This window comes from Austrofundulus limnaeus, unplaced genomic scaffold, assembly GCF_001266775.1.
Source record: "Austrofundulus limnaeus strain Quisiro unplaced genomic scaffold, Austrofundulus_limnaeus-1.0 Scaffold200, whole genome shotgun sequence".
Taxonomy (NCBI): domain Eukaryota; kingdom Metazoa; phylum Chordata; class Actinopteri; order Cyprinodontiformes; family Rivulidae; genus Austrofundulus; species Austrofundulus limnaeus.
In genome coordinates this window covers 406,988-426,950 of record NW_013952602.1, presented here as the reverse complement: position 1 = coordinate 426,950, position 19,963 = coordinate 406,988, and the positions used below count along the sequence as shown (strand labels likewise).

Below are 19,963 nucleotides of genomic sequence, written 5' to 3'. Positions count from 1 at the left end.
CTTTTAATTTGACCCGATAAAGCTTATTTCCAACATTTCGTGTTGACTCGATCGGCTAATGTCCGATATTTTATAGGCGCGATATGAGAGAGTGACGCACACGTTTGTTTTAAGCTTTTACAGTGGATATTACACAAATATTCAGAATAACATAAAAATAATTAGTGAGTAGCTCCTAAAATTTAGACAGTAACTACAGTAGACACTTTTATAAAGGTTGTATAAGCGCATAAGTTTTAACAGCTGACTGCGCATGCGTGTGGTAAAGGCGGAAGTGGTAAGTGAGGCAGGCGGAAGCTGTATCGTCCTTTCTGCTCCCGGACTGCCATCATGGTGAGTTCGCCATGAGAAGTGGACGATATTTAAGTGAAAATTTCTCGTCATGTGTGTGATTTCTGTTGAACAACAAAGACCACATGTGTTCCTAACACTTTTACACACATACACGCTAGGTGTTTTTCATTAATGTGCGTTTATTTTAGACTTTAAAAAGTAAACGGGACACCGTCGGCTACTAGCCGCAACGCAACGTGGTCTGACGGGTTGTGGAGGCCGAAAAGCTGCCGGATGAACTACAGCCTGAACTAGTTTTAGCTTCTATAACATTGAGTTTATGAACTGCACACGCAGTCAAACTATCATTCTAGCTGTGGTATTTATCGTGCATTTATTTCTCTGGTGTTTATACTGTTGTAGAATTAGCTTCTCTGTTGATAAAGTGATTACTTAGCATGACCGGCTAAGTAATATTAATGTAGATTATGAACTAAATGGTAACCATCACTGACCAGCAGTCCCCATCCCATAGAGTTACCCTTGTAATTTTACACATCTTTATTTTTGTTTTCCTCAGGTGTTCAAACGCTTTGTTGAGATCGGCCGTGTTGCCTACATCTCCTTTGGACCCTATGCTGGCAAGCTGGTGGCCATCGTAGATGTCATTGACCAAAACAGAGTAAGTGTCTGAGAGCTGCTGTGTGGCGGACTTGTCTTTAAACTTGGTAAAAGTGGATCATTTCTTTGTGCCTCCCAGGCTCTTGTTGATGGGCCCTGCTCAGGAGTGAAGAGGCAAGCCATGCCATTCAAACGCATGCAGCTCACTGACTACGTCATCAAAGTACCTCACAGGTTAGTGTTGACATCAGCTACAACTGTGCTGTGTAAAACAGACGTGTTTACAACGTTTTTATAAATGGTTTATGTTAAACTCAGTTGTTTAACTGAAAAAGATTTAAAGGATCAATAATGACACAAATTGTCACAATTTCTACTTAACATTAAAACCTTCAGCAACTGTTTATTAACAAAGCTTTTTCAGCAATTTGAATGTTAACCATTATTATAAGCGGATCAGAAGTAAGCCTGTATTCACTCTAAAGAACGAGATTTTAGCACAGAAAATTAGTGTTGTTAGCATTTCCTTATTTTTACAGTGGAATAAAAAGTGCTGACAAAAACTGTTAGATTTTTGGATGAATTAAGTCTGCTGGGTTGTTGAAAAGTCTGTTTTATTCCCTCAGGCAAATCCAGCAGCTTTTGTTGGAGTTAAAGATCTAAGTTATGCCAGTATTGTGTGTCAGTTATGTGGTGAACAATGCAGATTTCCATTACTCCAGCCTTAGCCTGGCCCTTACCTTCCTACGCAGCTCCGCTTAATTCTAGTTTCCCTTCACTGCTCCGTCTGTGACTTCTCCCATTGGAAAGGATTTCACTGGCAGATTTTTAGCCGGGCCAATCAGAGAACAGAAGGAGGAGATTTGAATGATGTCGATGTTCTGTGCAGTGTCTGCTAGTTATTTTAGCATACGGCAGTGGAGGAAGTGAAAGAAGCCAGTCCGTGTTGATAAGACTTCCAATTTAAAATAAATTTGTCTGACGAAGCAGCAGCAGCTCTCATTTACAGTCGTCTGGTTCGGCTCGGTACTTTTCTCCTCTCAGTAGAGTTGTTTACATCAGTGGTTCCCAAACTTTTTATCTTCTGACCCTCAAAATATTCATGGCAAAAACTTGTGACCCCAAATATTACTGGTCTGAGTACATGAACTTCATTATTAACCCTAAAAACACAGGCTTTTTGACAATCTAAACAGCTTGTACACAAATATAAATACTTATTTTGTGTTTTTGTAATAATTATAGGGAAAATATTACATCAGCAATTTTTTTATTACCCTTTAAATTGATTTCTGGAGATTATCCAAGGTGCTTCATGACCCATAATTGGGTCCCAAGTAGGGCTGCCACAAACGATTATTTTTATAATCGATTAATCACCGATTATTTATTCGATTAGTCGACTAATCAGATCATACGTTAATTGAATATAAAACATAGCTTATCACGCCAGAATGCAGCTGCTATTATATAACCATGGTTAGATTTTAGCTATATGCTAGCTAAAAATAATTACTGTGGAAGCCAAGTTCTGCTCTGCAGATATTGCACAGGTTTCTCTTTCATTTTCTTAAAATGATCCCACACTTTGAGCTCCGTTGCTGGGTAGCCATGATAACAGAGCCTGTCTGTATAATGTCTTGTGACGTCCACGGCCTACCCCAGTTACCACTACTGCGCATGTGTGTCAAGGACAGAAAGGCAGATGTGGCAGTGGAAAGTGTCAAAGCAGTTTGGAGAGAAAAACAAAGTAAAGAACAAAAAAATAAAGAAAGAAAACGATTAATCGATTATTAAATTAGTCATCGATTATTTTAATAATCGATTAGTCGTCGATTAATCGATTAATTGTGGCAGCCCTAGTCCCAAGCCCAACTTTGGGAACCAAAGTGCAGTGGTTCCCAAACTTTTCAGCTTTTGACCCACTAAATAATACAAAACAGTAGCAGAGACCTGAGCCCCCAACTGTTTTTGGATGATAAACATTTGTATCAGGTCAACAAAACATGGGCATAGTAAAAATATTTTTTGTACTACATTTATCCATTTTAAATATACTAACCTCACTCCTTTGAAATAACTAAGGCAAAAATGTAATTGATTGAGAAAATCTTCTCAGGACCCCACTTTGGGTCCCGACCCTAACTTTGGGAAACACTGGTTTACAGCACACGCGATTTCTGTTTAGCTTCTTAGCTCAGCCTCCGTTACACCGACAACACACACATGCTTCAGCAGAGGCCACGCCTCCTGCATGAAATGATTCTCTATGCATCAAGTCCAGACCCTCTGTACGAAGCGAAGTGAAGGACAGGGTCTGGTTTTAATCAGGCTAGTAGCCACGAAAAATAGATGTTTATTTAAATTTATTTTAGATGATGACCATACAACGTAGGAAAATCACATTTAATAGTTCAAAATTGCTGCTCAGTCAGCACTGACAGCAACATAAATATTAAAAGTTTGAACACTTAGAAGGAATATTTTGGTTTTCTTTTTTGGTGTTGCTCAAAAAGTAACAGACCAGTAGTCTTGTGACCACACGACCTGACACAGGTGGATATTTATGATTAGTACCTTGACATTTAAAGTTTTTGTGTTTGTGTATAAGTGTAAACAAAAGGAGGTTTTTATGAGATGCAATTTTAAAAGGATCCCTAAATATGTGCGATATACGTCTTAGCAAATCTGCAAATTCCGTATAGGACTGATATTTGAAGATCCTGTTTGTTGTAGAGCTGTCAGGATAGTAAAGTTCTGCAAAATGATCATTAAAATATAACTTTTATATCATTTTTGGGCTTCATTTTAAATTAAATAAGTATTGAAAAAGGTGCAAACAATAAGTCAGCTGATTATTGGTTCATGACAACTTGTGAAAATGTGATGTTTGTTTGCCCTGTTGTTGTCAGACATGAATCATGTTGATTTTGAAGCAGCTGAGTATGATCTGAAGAGGTAAAACGGTCAGTTTTTCCCCTCCAGGCTTCAGTGCGTGATCATTAAAGATGTTTTTGTTTTCGCCTGGGTTTATCATTTCTGGTTCTGGTTCTGACCAGGATTGGACACCCCTCTTCTTGGATCAAAAGAGTTGACATTATCCTGCAGATCTGATACCTCCAAACCTCATTTGTTGTTTTTTTGATTAAAGCACAAAGTTTGAGAGACTTCTGTGCTTTTCTTCTAGCCAGAGGCAGATTAATACGTAAAATAATTCAGCCTCCAGTTAATGAAGATCAGTATACCCCCAACTCTTTAACAAACTGTAAGCTTTACTGTCTGCTGCTTGTTTTTGTTTGTAAAGAGGTAAACAGACAGCGTAATGACTTTTAGTACCTGTACTGACTGTATGTGACGTCCACAGCGCCCGCCAGAAGTTTGTCAGGAAAGCCTGGGAGAAGGCTCAAGTCAACGAGAAGTGGTCCCAGAGCAGCTGGGCCAAGAAGATCGAGGCCAGAAAGAAGGTAAAACTGTTTCCTGTTTCCAACGACTTCAACAAGTTTCATTTTTATTGCTAGAAATTATGTTCAGCAATTCAGTTGATTTCTAAAACACTATTTCAACACCATTTTAAAAACTATATAAAGTGTTAAAAGGTAAATTATTTAAACTAAGTATAAGTACTTAAAGTACATTACGCTGTATAAACTGAAGTATTTGTAACAAAGGTGACAGTACATAAAGCAGGCATCTCATGTTTAAACTCTTAATGAACACTTAACTTAATGAAGAGCAAAAAATGTTTAAATTTCCATCTAGAATATTAAGAGTTATAATTAGCATGCATTTGTTTTTACAACTTCAAAATGTGGAGACATACTGTAATAAAAACTTTATTAATGCACCTAAACTGATCCTCTTAAGACGTTCCACACAAGATAATTATGATAAATGTGTGAAGCATAGTTTCTCCATTTTAAGCATTTTAATTCTATTCAAAATACTTCATTAATCCCAAAGGGAAATTGTAGTGATTATAGAGATTTCAGCTGTAGTTAATCCTGTAAATAATCACATTAGTTCAAGTTGAATGAAGCAAAAAGCAAACCTAACATATCTCTCTGACTGGTTGTGTTTCTACAGAGAGCCAACATGTCTGACTTTGACCGCTTCAAGCTGATGAAGGCCAAGAGGATGGTGAGTACAAAAACACAATTGACTTCTAATGACATTAAAAGTTTGATAGTTATTAATGATCAGTGGTCATGTGTGCAGTTTGTTTTAATAAACCTGCATTGACTATATTTCTAATGAACACATTTTATCTGTGCAGAGGAACAGGATCATCAAGCTGGAGGTGAAGAAACTCCAGAAGCAGGCAACTGTCGCGGCAAAGAAGTGAACATTTTTCACAAAATAAATTCTGTGTTTAATTGTCCTCCTGTTTCTCTAAATTATTTATGTGGCAGAAATTATAGCAGCTCTATTGGAATAACTTGATGAACTAGAAGCATTCAACTTGTCATTTAAATTTACTACCTGAGCACAAAATCTACAAATAAGGACATTTTTTAGGCAAAAAAAAAAAGCCATCTTGAAAAATACCAATTTACAGCAAAATAAAATTAGCTTTTCTTTGGTCTTTTTTTGTAGAATATTTCTCTAAACTTTCTCAGAGGGAGCCCATTAAGATGGGGCAATGCAGTCATCGGTCCTATAGTTTTTATTTATTTTTTTATTCAATCCTTTAGCTGCCTTTGGGTCATTTAGACCCAGCGGCAGCAGGGTGGGTTAACTTCAGCTTTAATCCATCAGAAAAATAAACATTTTCAAGGTGTTTACAGGAAGTTGCTGAGGGGAGAATATCAACAGGGTAATGTGTTTTGGATTCGACATTTTGAAAGAGACGAAAAAGATCCTGAGAACAAAAATGAAAAAAGCTGTTCTTAAAAAAGTTCAAATAAATGGTTCTCAGTTGACAAAACAGTGAGTCACTTAATTTTCATGTTTACTCGTGCTTTTTAAAGTGGGGACTAAAGAACTTGCATGTATGTCTTAAAGGTGGTGCACAATTTTTTCATTCATAATTTTACTCTTGTCCTTTGGCTTAATATTTAAAAAAGTGAATATAGTTTTAGTTTATTGTTTTTAATTGTATTTGGGAAAATAAATCGGCGAAAGGGTCAAACAATTATAAAAGTTTATTCTAACTCAACTGTAGTTCGTAAAATGGCCACTAGATGGCAGCCTCAGAACCCTCAGAGACAACACAAAGAAAGGTGCTCTGTTACGTAAAATACATTTGGGAAGTTTATAAATGTGACATAACAGCTGAACGTTGCCCTGGTGGTTCAGTGCTGACACAGCCTCTGTCACCTCCTCCATCCACCAAGCGTTCAGCTCCACTTCAGCCCGAGAAACATGGCCGAGTGTTTCATCAGAGAGGTCCGTGGGCACAAATAAATAACTAATTAGCACATTCTTTGAATAGCGCCAGTAAAACTTGATGTATCATCCTTGTCTACCTATGTAGCAGGTCCTGACATATGAATACAGGCCAGGTAAAGAAGGTAATCTGTTTTGAGCCTGAAAAGACACGCTGTGGCTCTGAGCGTAACTCTGACGTCAGAGATCAGAGCTGTCATTCATGGAAGCCACACACCGGAAGCTGGAACAAACATTCAAAATAAAAGCATGGTTTATTTCAAACCTGAAGGAAATTTAAAACACGCTGGTCCATCGTTTTTTTTTTTTTTGTTTTTTTTTTAGAAACTCTAATATATTTATAGTGATGTGATTGTATTAACCTAATGCAATTTAATCATATAATTATTTTCGCACAAATATTTGGTACCTTTAACATACTTTGATTTATCCACTAATTTAAAAAATTTAAAAGGCCAATTGGACCTTTTTTAATTTTTTAAAAAATTTTGTTAATAATTTTTTAATTGTTTACTTTAAAGTGTACTCCCAGTACATATAAAAACAATACAAGTACTGTTTATGGTCATATGTCTTTCCCATGTGCAGCTGTTTTCAAAATTAACATGAATCAATAAAATTATGTTGTTTATTTTACAATAAACTTCTGAACATGGTGGTAATTAAATATAGACTATATGTTTAGAGCTTTTTAATAAGTGACAGACATAAGATGTTTCTTTGTGCACCCTTTTCATGTAGTGTTTGATAAACTTTTTAAAATTTAATTAGTTATTCATTTTGTTTAGTTTCTTTCTTTAAACAAATTTAAAAATAAGACAATAAATTTTTACCCATAATATAATTTAAAGCAAACAGATAACATGTTGTTTAGTGGTACATTAAATTAGGAAACCGCACAAAGCAGCTGAACAAGACCTGTTATTAAGCCATCCACGTAAAACTTTTATTTTGAAAGCTCGGAGAGCCGCATCTCCAGCTCTCCGTGTTTACTTGGCGCAGCTGATAGCGCCAGAGCGAACGAGAGCGGGTTTGACAGCGTGACAGATGAACCCGCGGATCGGTGGGCTTGCTTTGCAATCAGGAGTGCGAGCAGAACCGTGTCGAACCGAGCCGAGCCGAGCTGAGGCGGGTATCAGCCTCGGTCCGGAGCCTGGAGCCCCCGCGCGCTCCCGCAGCGTGAAATGGAGCAGATTGGACGCATTCAGATTTCAGGTCTCTGTCTTTGGTAAGTACAGGACTCGTGTTGGAGCTGAGGGCCCAGGATGAAGTGACTGGAGGTCTGCTGGGTTTCTTTAATGCATCACAGTTGATGATGCTGGTGGTGGTGGTGGTGGTGCTGCTGTCATGTTATCATGAATGCAGCCAGCAGGCATGTTGACAACAGAGAAGGTGGGCTTTAACAGGGGGGTCCCATCCGGACAACCGCACACTGCTCTTCTCTTTAAACCACAAACAAACATCGATTGATCCTGTTATTGATCAATTATCCATCATCCAAAGCATGCTCCTGTGGTTCTGTCATTTGTTTCCAGCATTAAGACACAGACAGGATGATGCTGTTTATCTTAGAGGGCTAAGAAAATGATGTTGATGTGCGCTGTATATTTGTATTTTTATTTAAAGATCAGTGTTTAAACAATACCTGAGTGAACTACTTTTTTAATAGGAACATGTCATTTCCTCTCATTTATTATTTCATTTAATTTAAGTTATTTTCTTTCATATTTTATTGAAATTTATAATTTTCTATCACAACATATTGTATTTATTATCACAATGTCTTATACACCAGGCTGCACAATATATCCTAAATTTAACGTCATAGAGGGTAATATCAATATCACACTGGCTTTCAAGAAATCAAAGAACGTTTTATTTCTGTGCTTTCAGGTTCTGCTGCTAATATCTTTGGTTAAACATACATTCACTAGTCTTGATGCCCCTATCTGCTTTAGATGATCCTGATGACAGAGGAGAAAGTGATGAGTAAGGGAAATATGGGTTTCTTGCAATATTAAACAAAAGTATCAAACATTTGTCTAACATTGTGCAGCCCTTTACAGAAGTTCAGCCATAATCTCCTAACAGGCTGTCAATCACAGTGATTGTTTGAGCCTGAACACATTTGTTGAAACTAAGCTACTTTTAAAAAATGCAAATTCAAACATACAGCGGCAAGGTAAGAGCTGTATGAATCAATGAAAATTAACACCTAAAAAAATCTAAAGTGTACTTTTATTATTATTTTTTGTTGTTGTTGTTGTCCTAATTGTTTAAATAAAGGAGGCGGGACTTAAAAATGGATAAAATGATGCTTTTGTGCTAATTCTGTTGCGTTTAAATTTATTGAATGTTGACTAATGTGCATTGTCCTTTTTAAATAAATAAATTAAATTAAATGTACTACTGCAGCCAGCCGATAAGGGGTGTTTGCTTCAACTTCCATCTTCTAGTCTGGTATCTAGCTATAATACTGTATGATGATGTTGGTTGATATGACTGATTATACCATATCATGTCACATATCATAATATATTATCAAATTATTTAATTTATCATATATTATATTTAAGTGTAACAAATTTTCTTTGAGTAAACACAACTATGAAGGTCATAAAAATGTAGTATAATTATATTTTTCAGGTATTGGGATTCTGCTAAAGGTGAAAAAAGGCGCTAATGCTAACATTTTATATTATCTTTAGCAGTGAGGTGTCAAATCTGGGCTGTTTCGCAATCTGTTACAGTGTTTGCTTGGTTACCAAGCAAATTGCACCAGGAAACTAATTTTAACGACCAACTCTTATCTTGAATGCATCACCAGAGCAGGGCAGCTGTTAAAATAGGTCCTTGACCGCAGGATGAGCGTGTCTTCGTGCGTGCGCACACACAATTACCTGGTCAATCAATACACTACTAGCTCCTTGGAATGGTTATGTAACCAATGTCAGCGCATTCATCACTTGTAAATGAATTCTCTGGAAGCAAGACAAGTCGCAGAGACGAGGGGTGGGGTCGGGGGCACACTGGGATTAGAGCTGCAAACCTCCTCCTCAACTTGTGGTTTCAGCTGTATTCAACTTTAAACCTGTCGAGTGATTAAACGCTCCCTGTTGGGGTGAATAAGACGTCTAGATTTAGACTGGCAGATCAGCCGTTCAAACATGATTAGCTGGTTTGACTGAGGCCAACGTTGAACATTGATCCTTAACCTGAACTGTCGTCAGAGCCGTGTGTCAAATCTGAAACCGGAGTGAGACTTCCTCCTGTTTCTGCTTCAGATCCTGGAAACATCAACACCCGCAGCGTTCAGCACAACTGACAGTATTTATCAGTTTGAGTTTTGTGTGTGAAGAAAGGCACAAATAGCCTGATAAGAGCCACTCTGAAAAGTTGCAAATCTGTGGCCCTAAATCTGGTTTCATAGTTTCATTTAGGCAAACAGTAGAATATTAAAAACATGTTTCCCCCGTCTGTATCTCCACACATTAAGGTGTGCTACCTTTGCAACTATTAATTAGTTTTTTATGCTGTCTTTGTAAAGTCAGGTGAGAGAGCCAACGCCTATAGGTGAGAATCACTTCTCAGGAATGTTCTTCGCCAGTACTTTGCGTGTTTCATGTCGTAGGTGTACTGTTGTAGTGTTGGCACGCAGGTAGATTCTTAAAAGTGCTAAAAGGCTTTCCTCCCCTGCAGGCACCGTTTCACAATCAACCCTGTGAAGCAACGTACCGAATGACGAGAGCACCCGAGTGAAGGGGCAGTATGCACAGGGATCAGAATTCAGGGTAATTGAAGGAGAAAAAAGACCAAACATTTGTGTGTCTGTTCAAAAAGTAACACAGATTGTCATTAACTGTGATACAGTTCCTTTGTTTGGTCCACATTTGGTATTAATTAAGAGTTTCACAGGTCTTCACGAGTAAAGATTATAGCATATTATTGTTACATGCTGCCTTAAGAAATGAGCAATCATGCTCCTGTTTATTTGTCTGTTAACAGAATATATCATTAACAAGTTTATGATTCTTAAATAAACTCTCAAAGTAAATAGGGTGGAACTTTCTAACATTTGGAGTTAATACAATTCAAGATGGTGACCGCAGCTAATTGACCCTATCAAACACAAAAATGCCTACAACTGTTGATTTTACAGACACTGAGCTGAATTTTGGTCCAGAAAATCATAAGGTGACACACACTCCTTCAAGTAATATTTCATTATATAAACTGTATTTTCCTGTTTTTGCACTATTGGTTTAAGAACAACAGAACTGAAAGTGTTATCTAAAGCTATAAAATAAATATAACATTGAAATAATAAAACATATTGAGGATCTTTGCGTTATAAAACCTGCTAATTTTCTTACAAGGCTGTAGGCGTCAAACACAATGGAGTCTTAACTAGAACTAGATTAGGTCAGCACCAGAAAGTAGAGAAGGAAAAAACAAACTTTGATTCTTTAAAGTACCTGTGACTTTCATATCCTTCAAATACAAAAACTCTAACATCTTTATACTTAAGAAACTTGGCATGATAAACATGATTTTAACCATTTTGTCACATAACTGGCCTATTTTGTTTTGGATTTGGCTCAGCTAAAGTGAAACAGGAAGTGACATCAAAAGGGAACTCATTAATAAAATAAACTCTCTGGTCTTTGTTTATTAAAGCAGTATGATTTAAATTGTAACTCTTCATCATCTGTGTTCAATAGTGACTCAAAATAATGTAAAGAAACATCAGATTCGTCTCTACAGTCTGTGTTGTCGGCTGTTGTAGCAACGCTCTGTTCACATGCAGACATTCCCCTTTGGTATCACTTCCTGGTACTTCACGTGCAAATATCTCAACATTTGTTCATCTCAAGGGCATGAAATTTGGTTTGCAAAATGTTATCATTGTTAGGTTTTCAAAAATGCATTCATGTTTCTTACAAAATTTTAATGTCACAGGCACTTTAATTTTGTCAGTTTTTGTGTAAAAATGACTAAAACAAACAAAAGCATAATCTAATGTCGATGCTAGACCTCAAAAACTCACATACAGTACAGAGTCATCAGCATATCTGTAAATGCAAGCGAGTGTCAGGAGGCTGCAGAACTTTAAATCTGTCAGATACAAAAAGCTGACATTGATAAGCACATGACCTGACAGAACAGATGCAGTACTTATGGTTGTAGATTCTTTTGTGGTTTGAGTCAGAAAATGTTCTTGGCACTAAAAATATGTTCAAATGCTCCTGGTTGCTGTGATTGTAAAGCCACTCTGACAGCACATTTGGTTTTCTTTCACTTTCTGTTAGGAATGAAACAGCAATAGGACCTGGATTTCAAAACTCATCAAGCTGAATCATGACTCAAAGATCTAGGAAGATTTCTTGTAAAACCGTGTTTCAGTATGAATATGACTCTTTTCTCTTTGCTCGTCTACAGATCACAACAAAATGGGGCCTAACTGAGTAGAACTGGATAAATCTGTTTTCCCACAACAGCCAGGAGTTTCTTGAAGCTACCTCAAGGCGTTACGCAACCACAGACTGCGCCGCAAACTTCATCGGACTTGAACTCAGATGATGATATGGTGAACTGACAACCGAAGCCCAGCAGGCAACAAAAAGCCCTCTGATCAGAGCCGTCTTCAGCAGACATGTCGGGGCTCAAACGTCATCACGATGGGAAGATTGCTGGACTGTACGATCTTGACAAGACGCTGGGTCGTGGTCACTTTGCTGTGGTCAAGCTGGCTCGTCATGTATTCACTGGGGAAAAGGTGAGCATGTCCATATTTGTGCATAAAGAGTGAAATGTTTTGAAACTAAACCAGTGGGGCTTCATGACCAAATATACAGTTTGAGTAAGAACTCACTTTTATAAACAGAAATATCCATGAAGTGGGAGCACAGTGAGTTTGAAAAAGTTGATTTCACAACAGATTGCATTGGTGTTGGCTTTTGTGAAGAGATCCCATGCCTTTAAAGTTGTTGCTAGAGTTGATCCAGACTTTACAAAGGGCTAAATGCTTTAAGTTTTGCTGGCAGTTGCAACTTCTACTCCTGTCTCCTGTCCAGGTTGCCGTAAAGGTGATCGATAAGACCAAGCTGGACCCAGTGGCAAGGAGCCACCTTTTCCAGGAGGTACGATGCATGAAAATGGTGCAGCACCCCAACGTGGTACGCCTTTACGAGGTCATCGACACGGCCACCAAGCTCTACCTCATTCTGGAGCTGGGCGACGGAGGAGACATGTACGACTGCATCATGAAGCACGACGGAGGCCTCAGCGAAGAGGTGGGAGGGGTGTAGGGCAACAGAGCTGATATTAGGTCGTCAAAAACCTGTCAGGGTTCAGTCAGTAGGTAACTGTGCACATTACCAGCACTGCAAGGCTGTTCTGTTATAAAACCACCTGACCCTGAACTTGACTCAAGATAAGATTATAAAACAGATAGTAATAAAAATCACAGTCAAAGCAGATGAGAATCATTTTTTTTGGAACAGAATATCCATTTTACTGTTATTCTAGTTGATTTTGAGGAAATATTGTAGGACAGCTCAGTGGTAGTCGACCCACCAGCACATTGTAACTACAGATACTTTGAAATGAATACATTCCAGGCACCGGGGGTGAAAGTCTTTGACATTGAAAGTTGTTAAACTGCAACTGAAAGGGAGCTAATAAATGTCCTTAAAGGTCTCTTGGTGCTATAGAGCTTTTAGGTTATTTTACTCAGTGAGTTTTTCAGTAATTCTGGTTCTTTTGTGAAAATACAGGCAATGTAAAAAAGAACAATCTAATTTCTTTTTAGTTCAGAGTTAAATAGACTCTCTTTAAAAGCCAATTCTTTGTAAACCCACTTTCGTCTGACTGGCTAACTTCCAAGAGTCTGTTCTGACTTTACACAGACTACTGTTTGCTGTACACCCTGCACCACTACCTCGTGAGTTTGTTGTACCTGAAGCTTGGGACCGAATATAGAATGTTATTATTAGTTGATATCATCTTGACTTGAAGCCAGAGGGGGAAAAAACTGCCTGGTAACCTAGTTATTAAAGTGGTTTAAAATGGGCTTATGTCTAACAGTGATTACGTTTACACAGATTTTAATAGTTTTTAAAAAAAATTTCTAAGTTGCCTTTAAACCATCGTGGCTAATCAGTTCGGACCTCATCCAGTACATTTTCTTGTCAGGCAACAAAAAAAAAATGTAAACACAACATATTCTCTATAAGTAACATAGTAGCAGGAGTCATCCCTATGTTTTTCTGGGGTTCATAATGAAAGTCATGAAAGATAATGGGAACACCCTTCAAATGTCTTGTAAAATAAATTAAATAAACAGAATTACAGTGTATGCATTGTACTGGGGAACATGTAGGGAACATAGATACAGGGGAACATGGATACTGGGGAACATGGGTACTGGGGAACATAGGTACGGGGAACATGGATACTGGGGAACATGGGTACTGCAGAACATGGATACTGTTGAACATAGATACTGAGGAACATGGATATTGGGTAACATAGATACTGGGTAACATGGGTACTGGGGAACATAGGTATAGGGGAACATGGATACCGGGGAACACAAGTACTATGGAACATGGGTACTGGGGAATGGGGAACATAGATACTGGGGAACATAGGTACTGGGGAACATATGTACAGGGGAACATATGTACAGGGGAACATATGGATACCAGGGAACATAGGTACAGGGGAACATATGTACAGGGGAACATATGGATACCAGGGAACATAGGTACAGGGGAACGTGGGTACTGGGGAGCATAGTTACAAGGGAACGTAGGTACTGGTAAAAGGTAAAGGTAAAAAAAAGGTAAATGTACTTTATTTATCATCCAATGCATGTTCCCATGGGAACATGCATTGGATGATAAATCATCCAATGCATGTTGGATGATAAATGCATGTTCCCATGGGAATATGCATTGGATGATAAATAAAGTACATTGTGGGGTACATGAGTCCTGGGTAACATAGGTTCTGAAGTACATAGGTACTGGAGAATGTAGGTACTGGGCAACATAGGTACTGAGGAACATAGTAGGTCCTGGTGAATGTAAGTCCTGGGGTACATAAGTCATTAAAACATGGGTCCTGGGGTACATAGGTCATTAAAACATGGGTACTGGGGTACATAGGTCATTAAAACATGGGTCCTGGGGTACATAGGTCATTAAAACATGGGTCCTGGGGTACATAGGTCATTAAAACATGGGTACTGGGGGACATAGGGATGACCCAGTTTCTTGGGCCCTATGACAGACAATAGATAGGCTACTCCTGACTTTAGTATGTTCATTCTTTGCCACTCCTTTTTTGCTGTGGTTGCATGCTTTGTGTCCTTGTCCAGTTTTCAGTTGGAAGACCCATGCAGGAACCATCTTCAGTAATCTGGTTGGGGCTTAATCTGGTTTAGTCATTATTCAATGGTATATGATCATTTATTGGTTCTTCAGTACAATGAAGTTTATTGGGTACTCATAGCAGAAAAACAGCCCCAAAGCATGGTACTTCCACTTCTGTGCTTCACTTTAGGCATGGTTTTCTTCTGGTCATATGTCTCCTTTCTTTACCTCCAAACACACTGGACCAAATTCATGTAAAGAGCTCAATTTTTATCTAATTTCACCAAAAACATTTCTCTTGTGCGCTCTCACATTCAGATGTTTACTGGCAGAATTAAGACGGGTCTGAACATGTGCCTTCTTGAGCAGGAAGACCTTGCAGGCACTGGATGATTTCAGTTGATTACAGTGTAGTGTTACCAACGTGTTCTTTGTGACTGAAGTCATGATCATCCTCTTTCCATGAGACATAGAGTACATAGCTCCAGACTGAGAGTGATTGATGGTTTCTTTGTATTTCTTCCACTCCCAAATAATGGCACCTTTAGTCTTGTAGTCCATTCTACTTTTGTGCAGATCTACTATGTTGTTCCAGACATCCTTTGACAATGGTTCACAGCCAAATAATGGGACATAAATTTCCTGTTGCCTCATACTATTTCTGTCTCTCTTCTCCAAGGTGGCCAAGTGTTACTTTGCCCAAATCGTCCACGCCATTTCCTACTGCCACCAGCTCCATGTGGTGCACAGGGACCTGAAGCCTGAAAACGTGGTGTTTTTCGAGAAGCAGGGAGTCGTCAAGCTCACCGATTTTGGTTTTAGCAATCGCTTCCAACCTGGGAAGAAGCTGAACACCTCCTGTGGCTCCCTGGCTTACTCAGCTCCTGAAATACTGCTGGGGGACGAGTATGATGCTCCCGCAGTGGGTAAGTCTTAAAAAAAAAATCTCTGGAATGAGTGGGTAGATGTCAATGCTGGTTTATTTTTGGTTGTTGTTACAGATTTACTCTCTGTCTGTTTATTGTGTTTGCCTATATTGTATGACCTACTCCATTTAATTTATGGGCTCTGCATGCAGACGTCTTGACCCGTTAGCAGCTTTATCAGCCTGCTGATAAAAGATGTGGCACTGTTCAATGTCCAAAATATGTCAGATAGCCATAGTTAGACTGGAAATAAAGAGATCTACAGCACTGCAGTGCTTACACCTGCAGTTTATTTTTGTCTGCAGTTTAATTTTCCTGTCAGTCGTGGCCTTTCTTAGTAAAAATCTGATATCTGATCAGGCTGAAATTAGTTTCCTCAGCAGCCTGTGCGGAGCTCATACACACCTGAAGCGGAGTCACCAGCATCGTTTCCACCACTACCGCCATCTCTCCCAGAGATAGCAACACTCAGATATCGGATTAAATTGTAATAGGAAGAGAGATCGAAGCAGAGGCGAGGGGCAGGGAGAGGAGAGGAGAAGCGTAAGAAACAAGAGGAAAATTGACAGAGCGAGAAAAGGCATCAACAGTCTCTCTGTCTACCCAGAGGCCACTGCGTCAGAGCAGAAACAGGAGGGGGAAAAGAGAGCAGCAAGAGAGAAGCCTTGTTTTTTTCTGACTGAGTGGATTTGCTGTGGCCATTTCCATCTGTCCTCCTCTCTCTCTCGCTCTTTCTCCATCTTTCATGGCAAGCAACTTCTATCCCAAAAGTGGAATAATTGTCCTGTTTTGTTGCCTGTGTGCTTCTTGTCTGAGGTCCGTCTTGTTTGTTGGACATATTCAGTGTGTGTTCTCTCGAGCAGCAGCTGCATGGCTCCAGTTATTGTTCATTCAGCTGAGATGATGATGTTTTGATCGCTGGGATTATCCACCCAACTGGGATGTAATATTGTACGGTAGTATCAGCGGCAGCGGGTTGCTGTCCGCTGCAGAGGGGGGCTAAACAGGGAAAACCAGCAGTCCTTTCCTGACCCTCAGGAGGCTGGAGGTTACTTGGCCTTGCTTTACAACCGTTTTGCTGGCAGTCTGTAGGGTTCAGAGGTTTTTCTGATGACGCGCACAGTTTGTTGCAGAGATAAAGAGGCTGTCGGCACTCTCTTTTATCGAGCCAGACCTGTAAGCACTTTCTTGTAAGCAAGTGCTCAAGATAAAACGCGAAGCGAATCAGGTCTTGGTAGTGCACAGGAGTCATTAAGAATTCAGTCCCTCAGTTTAAGGAACCTTACATGAATAAGATGAAGTAAGATTTTGCCAACAGGCATCTTTTAACAGATTATTGTTGAGTTGTTGTTTAGGATGACTTTGAAATGAGATTTAGAGTTGGGTTTGTAAAATTTAGACATATTTTAGATTGCAATGTGCAGCAAATTCTGTTGATCGTTCCGAATATTATAAACCACGGGGTTTTCAACTCTGGTCCTCAAGGGCCACTATTCTGCATGCTGTAGAGACAAACAAGACAAACAACCATTCACTCTCTCACTCACACCTAGGGACAGTTTAGAGTTATCAGTGAACCTAACATGCATGTTTTTAGTCTGTGGGAGAAAACCCACACATGCACGGAGAGAACATGTAAACTCTAGAAAGGCTTTCATAGAAGCACGTTATTTTGAAATGATCCCACTATTATGTTGTCTTAAAAACAAAGTAAAACTTAACTTTAAAGTCTCATAATAAACAGCATCAATGGCGGTTACTGCTTTTATTTTGAAATCTTATGGGAAATTTGCAACAATATGTTCCTAAACCTGGACTCACTCCATTCGACGAGTGTTAATGATGCATTAAGCATCCCGACCGTTTGGTGTAACCACCACCTTGTTTTGTTTGAACTCTCGTTCAGCAGCAGAGTCAGGGAGCATCATTTATCTCGATCTGATTTAACAGCACTTTTTGTAAGTGTTGTATTTTTCCTGCAGGTGTGGGTTCTTTCCTCTCATTTAGCTGTACATTCAGATGCGGCCAAAGCTAATCTGAAACCTGACAATATTGTTGTCATCAGTGGCAGAATGCACAGACTGGCTCAAGCCATCTGGTTTGGACAGCACAGTGTCTAAAAATAACAGAATTATAATATGTAATCAGTGGTGCTTGATGATCAGGGACAAATGCTGTGTTCAAAGCCTCATCAGAAGATTTGTTTGCCCAGTGATTCTCTAGTTCCCTTGAATTGTCCCTCATAACATATTTATCATATTTAGTGCCTGATCTGTTCGTTTCAACAGAAACAAATTAAAAATTAAAGAGATGTTGACACGAAACAAAAGCAAACACAGCTTCATTCTTTGTCAAATCCTAAAGGAAGTCACAAATGAGCGTTTTGTGTGTTTCAGAGCGGATGATGCCAAAAATAATAAAGGCTTTCTTTCTTTTTTTTCTTTTTTTTCCTGGTCATGTTTTTTCACTGTGTGGGCTGCTTCCTTTTTGTCTTCCATAAATGGAAAGTTAAATATAGACTTCTCTCTCCTCCTCCGCTTCAAGAAGCTGCACTCAAAAATAATAACTCACCTAACAGCATTTACACAGACCCCGGGTACATGCATAATTTAAAACGTATTAATTTACGGGGTGCTCAAATACAGAAGATTGTTTCATCTTTTTAGGAAAAACGGTGTTGCATAACGAGCATCAGGACAGGACGCAGAGCTCTCAGGTGTGGGGTTAACAATGTCAGGACACACCCGACTGTTTATCGCTTTAACTCTTCAAATATGGCGTCCATTCAGATGTCAGCACTGAACGGCCTTTTTGTTGCGGATGAAAGCGGCGCTTCCCTGCGGTGACGTGAGCCGTGTCATCCACTGAGATGTGTCAACCATCTGGTTTATAAATAAAGTTATCGAGGAGGGAAGTTTGGCGGATAGCTGACGCAAGTAATGAGGGAGCAGGGTCGTGGTTGCTAGGAGACGTTGGCGAAGGGGTAAAGTGGTTGTGGGACTGCAGCAGCATTTTGCTCCATCCATCCATCAGCAGAACGAAGCTCCGCCTGGAAGATTCAGAGCAAAAACACTCAGAAAACCAACACGTTTACTCAGAGAGGGGTCATCCTCTGATGCATTTTGAAATATTTTGTGTGATGCAAATAAATTTTGTATTGCAGAAAATTATATTTCAGTTTTTTTATATTAACTGCCCAGTTTGCCTTTTATTACTTTTAGATTTAGCCTGCTCTTTGCTACATTATCTAGTGCAGGGCTATTCAACTAAATTGCTCCGGGGGCCACAGTTTCTGCAGGTCAACAGCTGAGGGGCCGAACATCCAGCAATTAAAGTCATTATGTAAATAAACCAAGTATTACAAAGATCTGTTATCTTTGATTTAGTTTATTTTGCTGCATTTAATCATGATTCAACATACAGAACCCTATAAAAGCAGTGATAATCACACATTATCAAAAACAAAAAGAACACATTATGCCTTCTATTTGACACAAATAATATTTTGACATCTCTGACTTGCCAAATTTTTAAGCCAATTTTATTTTCACTTTCATCATTTTATCTTCAACTGCTTTTATTTTTAACTGTCTTTAGTGTTTATATAAATGGTTTTTACCATCTCCTAGTCAAGGTTCTGACGTTTCTGTAGATACCAAACATGTCCATGTTTAACTAAAAGAAAGAGTAATTAAAGTGGAAAACCGGGGGTTTGGGCTTAAGAGATGAATGAACCAATTGGCGGGCCGGATGTGGCCTGTGAGCCGCCAGTTCAATAGCCCTGATCTAATGTTTTCCTCTTTATCTCTAGTATTTTGCTACTCGCTCCTTTTAAATTAATGACTGTTTTGTCTCATTCTGAAAATTTTCCTCACATTTAGCAGCCTGGAGTTTTACAGAAAATACAGCTTCTTTCTTTAAATTAGTTTTTCTGGCTCATCTGTAAAATCAGCAGGCTGATGAGGCAAACCAAACCAAAATATCAATGCCACAGATACCTGAACTTTATGCTGTAGAATCAATTCTAAAATCAAAATATTGATACTTTGATACATAATTTATATGTCATGAATATCATTAACTGGAACACATTAGAAAGTAACCAAACTATTAAAATCTTGTCTAAGACATGCAGTTGGTGGGAACTAGTTTTTGTTCCGCCTGGGTAATGTGTAAGCACGGCGGCATGTGGTCAGTCTGTACATGTTCAGTATTTTCAGTTTTCTGTAGTAGTCCTTGAAAATTAAACTTTCATCCATCTGTCCATTATCTATATCTGCTTACTCCTTTAAGGGTAACTGGTGCCCATAACCAGCAGTCACACAGTGCAAGGGGCGAAGTACTCACTGGACAGGTCGCAAGTCCATCACAGTGAAAATT

The 19,963-nt window shown here is 38.9% G+C and overlaps 2 protein-coding genes across 3 annotated transcripts in view; both read left to right on the top strand.

The window, feature by feature from the left end:
- Positions 1 to 247: 247 nt before the first annotated feature.
- Positions 248 to 5,272, top strand: rpl14 (ribosomal protein L14). Its single transcript, XM_014018728.1, has 6 exons — positions 248 to 333; positions 854 to 955; positions 1,034 to 1,128; positions 4,259 to 4,358; positions 4,978 to 5,031; positions 5,168 to 5,272. The coding sequence occupies exons 1-6, from the start codon at positions 331 to 333 to the stop codon at positions 5,234 to 5,236; spliced, it is 423 nt and encodes a 140-aa protein (XP_013874182.1). The 5' UTR covers positions 248 to 330; the 3' UTR covers positions 5,237 to 5,272.
- Positions 5,273 to 7,286: 2,014 nt separating this feature from the next.
- Positions 7,287 to 19,963, top strand: part of LOC106524768 (SNF-related serine/threonine-protein kinase) — a 22,402-nt gene continuing 9,725 nt past the window's right edge. Inside the window, exons 1-5 of one of the 2 annotated variants that reach the window (XM_014018726.1) lie at positions 7,287 to 7,507; positions 9,979 to 10,070; positions 11,719 to 12,055; positions 12,354 to 12,572; positions 15,337 to 15,583. In XM_014018726.1, the coding sequence (XP_013874180.1) occupies positions 11,933 to 12,055; positions 12,354 to 12,572; positions 15,337 to 15,583 (589 nt within the window). In that variant the 5' untranslated portion in view covers positions 7,287 to 7,507; positions 9,979 to 10,070; positions 11,719 to 11,932. The remainder of the gene's footprint in view (positions 7,508 to 9,978; positions 10,071 to 11,718; positions 12,056 to 12,353; positions 12,573 to 15,336; positions 15,584 to 19,963) is intronic. The other variant, XM_014018725.1, reaches the window with a different exon arrangement.